The sequence below is a fragment of the Tenrec ecaudatus genome, chromosome 1 (assembly GCF_050624435.1).
Source record: "Tenrec ecaudatus isolate mTenEca1 chromosome 1, mTenEca1.hap1, whole genome shotgun sequence".
Classification (NCBI taxonomy): domain Eukaryota; kingdom Metazoa; phylum Chordata; class Mammalia; order Afrosoricida; family Tenrecidae; genus Tenrec; species Tenrec ecaudatus.
The window spans coordinates 144,810,637-144,819,717 of NC_134530.1; the positions used below are offsets into that span (position 1 = coordinate 144,810,637).

General features: G+C 48.1%; 1 protein-coding gene across 1 annotated transcript; it reads right to left on the reverse strand.

Annotated features, from left to right (window-relative positions):
* Positions 1 to 431: 431 nt before the first annotated feature.
* On the reverse strand, positions 432 to 8,813 carry LAMTOR5 (late endosomal/lysosomal adaptor, MAPK and MTOR activator 5). The gene is made up of 4 exons (XM_075559252.1): positions 8,546 to 8,813; positions 6,717 to 6,778; positions 3,712 to 3,829; positions 432 to 1,560 (listed from the first exon to the last, which is right to left on the reverse strand). The coding sequence occupies exons 1-4, from the start codon at positions 8,578 to 8,580 to the stop codon at positions 1,500 to 1,502; spliced, it is 276 nt and encodes a 91-aa protein (XP_075415367.1). The 5' UTR covers positions 8,581 to 8,813; the 3' UTR covers positions 432 to 1,499.
* Positions 8,814 to 9,081: the final 268 nt, after the last annotated feature.

Here is a 9,081-nt window from a genome sequence, read left to right on the forward strand (position 1 = left end):
TTCCTGTTATCGATGCCAATGTGAGGTGGCACACGTGTTATTTTGATTTGTATCTCCTGAATGCCTACTGCTCCTGAGCACTTCTTCAGACACACAGAAACGTCAGCGGTGGTGGTGTGAGCTCAGGCTCTCAGTGGGAATCCTGAGTCAACCTGGTGAATCTGCTAGGCACTGAACTCTTATCAGGAAAGTTGTTAATGAGAAGCCATTGAGTACCTGGCACACAGTGAGTCCTTAATAATATTAACTATATTATTACAATTATTATGGGGTGGGAAATGCTTGATTTTTTCAAATATCAATGAATATCCCTGTGAAAATATAGATATTTCAGGAATTTTATGAACGAGGAGTTGGAAAGGCCTTTTTAAAAAAATGTAATCATTGAACACAAAATATTTAATGTAAAGAATCCAGAAAAGATCCAAACATTCCTCCAACCAGATTTATTGAATATAATAAATTCTACATAAAAGGCATCAGGGACATGCTGCTGCTACACATGAGCCTTTCTCACCAATATTGTGATAGGTTAGTCCAGAGTGCCCCCCCAAAGCAGCTTACTCTGAAATAAATAGCAAACTATCCCAAGTCTGAAAAGTTTGCAAGTAGCCGCCTCACACACAACTCCTGGTCTCCTCCCATCTGGAGCAAAGAGGGTTAAAGACAGTCAGAGACGAACACAAACTATTAGTCCAAAGGACTGTACCACACTATCCGCTCTCCTGAAACCAGAACAGAGATTACAGAAGGGTGTAGACGGGAGAGAAAAATGTAGGACAAACCCAAATTCAGGCTTGTTGATCTGCTAAGGACCTGGTGGAATCCTGAGACTGGGCTTAAAACACCTTTTCCATTTGAAAACTGAGCTCACTATTGGAGAAGCTTCACCTTACAGCTAAATTAAAAAACCCAAAACAAACTCAAATTCACTAACATCAGTTGATACTGACTCAGGGTGATCCTGTAGGACAGTGTAGAACTGCCCCCATGAGTTTCCAAAACTATAATGCTTGATAACAGTAGCTAGCCTCACTTTGCTCCCGGGGAGCAGCTGGTAGGTTTGAACTGCCGACATGGCAGTGATCAGCCCCACACTTAACCTCTACACCGCCAGGCTTGCCCATAGCTGAACAATAGGCTGGCCTACAGGCCGGGGTGAACAGCAAGTAACACCAAGAGGGAACGTGCTCCTCAGCCTTCAACCCTAAGAGATCAAATGGGCAGCGTTTGTCCCAAAGCAAAAGGCAGAAGGAGCAGGCAAGTTGGGGAGTGGAAATGGGGTGGGAGTGGGGAGAGATCACAACCGATGTCATGAAATGTGGTATAAATTGTCCAATGGGAAAAGAACTTGCATTGTCGGCTTTCACCTAAACCATAAGGAAATGTTCAAAAGCGTGATGGAAAACTGCCCAGTGGGCATGCCATGGCCTAGCTGCTGGGATTTAATAGTTGTAGGAGACAGAAGTCATAACATGTCAGGGTGCAGCGGTGATCTGTCAAGAGGCCATTTTGTGCACTGCCACCGTGACGCCGTCGTGTTTCTGGATCATAATGTTCCTGAAAGACAAAGCAGAAGGCATTTGCTGGAGCTGCACCACCGGGAGCCAGCGTGAGGTTAACTGCGGCCCCACCCCGCCACCCTTGTTGCTGAGGCGCAGACGCCTGCTCATCCCTGGCTCCAAGAACTGCTCAACAGTTTTCAATGTGACCTTTGAACAAGCCGATGGCCCTGCTTTTGTTGCAAGGTCCCTCTGGATACATTTGAACCTATGAGCTTGTACTTAGCAGCTGAGGATAAGATCCTTTCCCACCACCTGGGCACTCCAAAACCCAAAGCAAACTCGGTGCCACTGAGTTGATTCCGACTCCCAGGACAGAGCAGAACTGCCTGCCCTGTGCGTTTCTGCAGTTAAGCCTCACCTTGTGCCCTCTGGGTGGCTCCGTGGTTAGCAGCCCAACCTGCAGTCCACGACGCCATAGTCAGGGCTCCTTCACGTGGGGACCACAGACCATTGTAGATACTTGGGAGCTATGTACTATGAAAAAGGATTTACCACCTTTCTAATGTTACCAGTACAATATTTGTTTTCCTTGTACAATAAAAGACTGGGAAAAGACAGAAAAGTATTAAACAAAACTGAAATCCCATAATCCTAGCAGCCAGAGGCAGCCACTATCAACACTGTCCTAGTTCCTCCTCTGCATGTACACACTGTACACGCACTCTTCACTTGTCGACTGCCTCATGACCCACGCTTGTGCATCAAGACCACTGCCGAACACCCACTATCCGACTGCTCTGTGCATCACCGAGGCAGTGGGCATGGTGGGAGGGGTCAGGGAGCATGTCTCCAGGGGACTCTGAGAAGCTGGGCTGCACTGCCTTCCACTTTTGCCCCTTCCAGCCGGCATGGTGCCGTTTCGGTGCCCACGGTCTCCAGGCGAACACGTAAGCAGCACAGAACCACTGGGCTCCTGCTCTGGGTGTCCAGCTCCCATCGGACCTGAAGCCCTACAGCTCAAATCTAGGGTTTGGGTGGGTGGGGGATTGGTGGACAAGAGGCACTGAAGAGAAGAATCGATGGAGGAAATGCGTGTGACTTTAACAACACCTCAAAGCCTGCTACCTGGGTCTGAAGCCTCTGCCTCAACAGGCCCTGAAGGCAAAGCAGGCTCCTTGGTTTCAGCCACAGGGCTGGCAGGGAGGGGTGGGAGTGCTGTAGGGGGTGGGGTGGTGCAGAGAAGAGCCCTGGAAGTGCATCCTATAGGAATTCCCTGACCCAACACAGGAGAAAGTGGAATGGTTACGCTGGGGTCCCTCCAGGCACACAGCCCGGCTTTACCCAGCTGTGCCATCGTCAAGCCTGTCCACTGAGAGCTGACCCATCCCTGGACCCATGACAATGGTGAGTGTGGCACCCAAACCTGGCTGATATTATGTCTATGATCATAGTTCCTACATTGAAAACCAGACAAAGAATGGCCTGGAAACAGAAAGCAAAATGCCCCGCCTTTTTCACACAACGGCCAGGTCTCTGGAACCTAACCACGTTAAGTGAGGAGTGGGTGTGCATACACTTTGTTTGTGTGACACTGGGCACACTACGGAATCTGCCTTCGCTTCGTGTTGCTGAGAACCCCTCACACAGAGTATCTTTGGAACAGCCTATTTCTACTCAAGCGCTTTGTTCTTTGATTCGTCTTCCTCTAGTTTGGTCGATGGTAGCGCTTCAGACAGTAAAGCCTGTGAAAGCACAACTTGTGTAAGGCACAAACCTGCCACAGAAGGGAAACTCGGATATTGTCTACTAAAACGAGTGACAGAAAAATGGGGAGACTGCACCCTGTCCATGGTGGAAAACTTGTGAGACCCAAAAACCAAGGTGGCCCCACCTCACTGCCTTCACTGTGATTCAGACGCTTCCTTCCAAGGTCACTTATGAATCAGGGCTGACTCAACGGCAGTGCGTTTCATTTAGCTTTTCATGGTGGCTTCAATTAAACACATTCGTTTGAGAGATCAATGTGTCTGCCACTGTGGTCCAAAAGACTCTCCTTCAAAATGCTGCCAGAGAGTCAATCTCTACTAGATTCAAGCCACCATCAGGTCTGGGAATGAGGAACCAGTGAAGATCCCAGGGCAGCCCCATCTCGTTCCCCAGGGCCTCTGTGACTGCAGGGGAAAGGGATCTGTTGACATCCACTCACCCGTTGTCTGACTCTAGACACACCACAGGGATATCGGTGGGGTCAGAGGTTAGCTTAGCTGCTTGCTGAGCTAACACTGATATCACTCCAGCATGCTCATCCGACAGGGTCCCACGGCCTGGAAGACAGAGATAGCTTGTTACCTCCTTATCCAAACACGGGCACGGAGCTAGAAGTACTTCCCATTGAATTACTTAAAAATAGAGGGTCCGGCCCCTTGTTGAGGTGGCTGTGCAGGTGCCGCAGTCGGTTCTGATTCAGAGCAATCAGAATGGAACACCTCGGTGCCATCCTCTCTGGGCACAAGGGTGGTTATGTTTATGCCCAATGTTGCTAACGTGGAATGCTTTCGACCTGGTAATCAACTGATTCTATCAATGACAGATCCACACAACTGTCCTGTGATCAATGGATAACATGTTAACACTGGGTTTTCAAAGTCACCCCCAAGCACCGTCTGTAAACACCTTTTCCAGGATATAAAACTCAAAACCAAACTCGTTTCCAGAGTCAATTCTGACTTATAGTGACCCTGAAGAACAGGTAGAACTGCCCCCGCGAGTTTCTGAGACTGTCACTCTTTACGGGAGTAGAAAGCTTCCTCTTGCTCCAGAGGTGCAGCTGGTGGTTTTGAACTGCTGACTTCTAGAATATCAGCCCAACGTGTAATCACTTCACTGCCAGGGCTCCTTCCAAGATACAAAGGAGTGGTAATTTAAGTCAAACATCCATTTTATGTGAACTGTATTGAAACCAACAAGAAATCCAGAGGTGAGACTGACAAGAAAACAGTATGGGCAAGAGACCTGTTGAGACCAATTAATTAAAACCTCACGGGTGGTCTGACTTCCTTTAACTGAGCTCAACCACAAAGTTTAGAATAGCCTTCACTCAGAAGTTCATAAAACCACATTGACAGCATATGTGAAAATTTTCTTTCTGTGAGCAATTATTTTGGCTATAATAAAAATAAGCTGGCTGATTTTCAGTATCAACAGAATTGACTTTTTAATAATGTATGCTTTAGATAATAACTGAATCTTGAATTCTCAGGATAAAAAGTAAATACTAGTCTACTTGAATGCTTTGGTTACTCACCTTTCTAGATTTATTTCCTGAAGTGTAACATCACTTATTTGAACACACTCACTATTTCTCAAGATCAGAGGTGAAGAAAAAAATTAAGACCCAAGTTGCAATTTTGAAGAGTTATATGGGAAAACATGGAACGAGTCAAGAAGGATCAGGGTAAGATGGAAAGAATACTTAGTCACTGAACCAACTCATTAGCACGCAAGCATTTCACGGGCAGCATACGAACAAGATTGCATGGTACTAAAGGAAGAAGTGCAGGCTGCACTGAACACGTTAGTAAAAAACAAGCTCCACGAATTGATGGAAGGCCAAGTGAGCTGTTTCAACAAATGGACACAATGCTGGAAGCACTCCCTTGCCTATGCTAACCGATCGAAGGAAATCCGTATCTGTGCCCATCCCAAAGAAAGGGACTCAACAGAGTGTATAAACTACTAAACAGTATCCTTACTGTCACACACAAGTAAAATTTTGCTGAAGATAATTCAAAACTGGTTACAACAGTACAACAAAATGGAACTGCCAGAAATTCAAACTGAATTCAGAAGACCTGGCACAACACAAAAGATTTCATTTCTGGTATCAGATGGTTCTTATCTGGAAGTAGAAAATACCACAAAGAGGTTTGTCACGGTTTTGTTTTGTTTTTGCCTCTGCAAAGGCATTTGACTGTGTAGATCATCCGAATGTAAAGATGGCATTGTGAAGAACGAGAATTCCAGATCACTTAAGAGTTCACGCAGAACTTGTACACAGACCAACATGCAACTGTTCAAACAGAACAAAGGAATACCACATTGTGTAAAACCAGGAGATGTGGGTTGTATTCCTTCACCATACTTATTTACTCTGCATGCTGAGCAAGTCATCTGAGAAGCTGGATTCGATGCAGAGCACAGCATCAGGGCTGGAGAAGACTCGCCAGCCTTCAATATTCAGATGACACACTGCCTGCTGAAAGCAAGGAGGACTGGAGACTGCAGCCTTCCGTATGAATTGTGCCTCAACGTAACAGAAGCAAAAATCCTCACAACTAGAGCAACAGGCAACCTCACGACACATGGAGAAAAACTGATGTTGTCATGATTTCACTGTCCTCGGATCCACAGTGAACACTCATGGAAGCAGCAGCCAGGGAATCAAACAATATATTGCAATAGACAAAACTGCTTCAAAAGAGCTCTTGAAAGTGTTAAAAAGCCAACGTGTCACTTTGAGGACTAAGGTGTGCTCAAGTCAGTCACCTCATATGTATGTGAAAGCTGGACAGTAAGGTCGAGGGAAGAATTGATGCCTTTGACTGTGGGGCTGGTGAAGACTGTTGGAAGTACCATGGACGGGCAGAAAAACAAACAAATCTGTCTTGGATGAAGTACAACGTGAATGCTCGTGAGATGACTAGACTTTGTCTCACGTACTTTGGATCTGCCACCAGGAGAGACCAGTCCCTGACAAGGGCTTCACAGTTGGTAGAGAGTCAGCAAAAAGGGAAGAGAAGCATGTTAAACCTAGCTGGTGGTTGACTCTGAACTATATTATAAGAACCGTATTTTACTATCTACTCACGGTTTGTTAAGCACAGTTGACCGAATAACCCATCTTGCAGGGTTATTGTGAAAATTGAAAATAAAGTATGTAAAGTTTAGCACAGCCCTGACATGTGGCAAACAATCAATAAATCATAACTGCTGTCATTATTTGGGTCCTTCCTAGATCCAAATGAAAATGATTCACTGTGATTTAATAGAGATAAATGTTTAATGATAGGACTATAAGGTACATTTCTACTTTCAAAAATGCCAGCTGAAAAACTCCAAGTTTCTAACCTGGTTACTTGGACGTAATCTCTCTTCTTACAGAAGTATCCGGAAAGTATACTCTAACAGGATATGGTACCTAGAGATACTTACAGCCCAGGTTCAGTCCTTGTGAATCTGTGCACAGGACGCCAACAATGGATGGATTCTTCATTCTAGTTCCGGAGTCATAGGAAGGATGAAACAAGTAACGTGAGCAAAGGACTTCAAGTAACTTTGAATTCATACGCTTCTGAGGTGACAGACACTATTGTAGGTGCTTTTAAGTTGGTATTTCTCAACCGTTAGCAACAACAAAAATAATCCAACCAACATCCCTTCCCACTACCTCAAGAAGAAAAACTAATTTTAAATGTTTTATTAGGGGCTCATAAAACTCATCACAATCCATTACATAACATCAATTGTGTAAAGCACATCTGTACATTCATTGCCCTCATCATTCTCAAAACATTTGCTCTCCACTTAAGCCCTTTGCATCAAGTCCTCTTTTTTCCCCTCCCTTCCCGCTCCCCCCCTCATGAGCCCTTGATAATTTATAAATTATTATTTTATCATATCTTGCCCTATCCGGCGTCTCCTTTCACCCCCTTTTCTGTTATCTGTCCCCCAGGGAGGTCACATGTAGCTCCTGGTAATCAGTTCCCCCTTTCCAACCCACTCTCCCTCTACCCTCCCAGTATCGCCACTCACACCCCTGGTCCTGAAGGCATCATCCACCCCGGGTTCCCCGTGCCTCCAGCTCCTATCTGCACCAGTGTACATCCTCTGCTCTATCCAGACTTGCCTTCCACCCACCCCCAACTATCATGATCGAATTCTACCTTGCAAGAAAAACTAAATTAAATTAAAATGATCGGGCAGAGTTGGTTCTGTGGTGGAATTCTCATGTAATTCTCCATGCAGGAGAGACCCAGGTTTGATCCCCAGCCAATGCACCCCATCACTGTCAGCAGAAGTCCCGGGGTTCTATTCCTGAAAATCAGCCAATGAATATCCTACAGACCACAATGGAACCAATCCCGGGGATGGTGTCGGACCAGGCAGCATTTTGCTCCAGTGTGCATGGGGTCGCCCTGTAGCTAACACCAAAAATGGACTTAAATGTACCGCGAGATAAGATCTGGACACAGGCATTGTAATGGCTGTGTTTTCTATCCCTGCTGAAAATGCAGACTTTAACATAGAAACTCATCTAAAACAAGTGCTGCTTAACTCTTAAGTAACACAGTTTTAAGTGAACACGGGTGCCTCCCACAGAGGAAGAGGGAAGCTGCGGGGCAGAGGTGGAAATTTGTTTTTAAACTTCCTTAGACGTTTCTAGTTGGGAACACATTCCCACGCTGCTCTCTAGTGGACTCTGGCGCAGGGTCATCCCCTGTGTTTCAGAGCCCAACTGTGCTCCGCAGTTTGGGGAAGTCCCAGGCATCCCCGGAGGCCTCAGGTCCCCCAGTCTTTCTGTTCGCAGCCCATGTTAACTGGTTGCCTCACATAAATGAGACACATTCGAGAATTACGAGCGCTCTCAGCTCCCTAAGCACCAGGCTGAGTAGTGAGTGAGGCGTTCCTCCGTGGGAGACATTCGAGTGTGTCTGTTTACGTTTGGATTTCAGGGGTCGGCTTTCTGTACCTGTACACCCTCCCCAAAGCTACTTCCTCCAACGCTTGAAGGAGCGACCCGGTACGACGTCAGCGACAGGACAGGGCCTCTGGTTAGAACCCGGGTGGGGAGCCAGGTTCAAGGGCAAGGCAGTGTCCATTCCGGGTTACAGCCCAGCAGGCCTGCAGCGTCCAGGCGCTTCCCACGCCAACTTCCCACCCCCCGGGGCCGCGCGGCCCCACCCAGCTCCGTCCTGGGGCTCCCGCCCGTCGTTGCCCCGAGCCGCGACCTCGGGTCCCTGCCAGCAGACTCGGCTACTCACGTGTCCTCCAGGTGCTGCTCCAAGGTCGTCTCCATCCCACCCGCGGCCCGAGAGACCCGCCGCGCGCCGCTTCCTCCTCCGCGGGCGCCGAGCGCTCGGCGGTCACGTGACGCGGGCTGGGCGCGGGCCGACGGCGCCGCCCAAGGGACAAAAAGCTCCGCGGCGCGTCGTTCGCGTTTGAAACCGGAGGGTGTTCTTGGACCTTTGCCGCCAGGCGTGGCGACAGGCTCCCCCGGGAGAGAGGTCGCCGCCGGACCCGAGCTCGGTCCCCGAGGCAGGGATGGTTTCACCTTGACTCCGAGACCCTCACCGCTGGCCTAGCGTTGGCAATAGCTCGGCTGGTCAGTCAGTCCGGCTGGTCAGTGCGGAGAGGGCCCGTGCCCCGCTATGGAAAGGCCCACGGGCATGGAGGGGCAGACGTGCGCCCGAGGGACTAACACGAGCTGGAACGAGGAACGAACCCCGCCAGCAAAACCCCCAAGCTCACTGCCTTCGAGTCCATGCCAACTCACGAGCGCCCCTAGCGGACAGGGCGA

Bases quoted from the DNA above. Each gene is read 5' to 3' on its own strand.
- LAMTOR5 (XM_075559252.1), bottom strand. From the start codon at position 8,580: ATGGAGACGACCTTGGAGCAGCACCTGGAGGACAC. The intron at 6,779-8,545 runs GTGAGTAGCCGA...CTCCGGAACTAG, and splicing joins GAGCAGCACCTGGAGGACAC to AATGAAGAATCCATCCATTG. The intron at 3,830-6,716 runs GTAAGTATCTCT...TCTGTCTTCCAG, and splicing joins ACAAGGACTGAACCTGGGCT to GCCGTGGGACCCTGTCGGAT.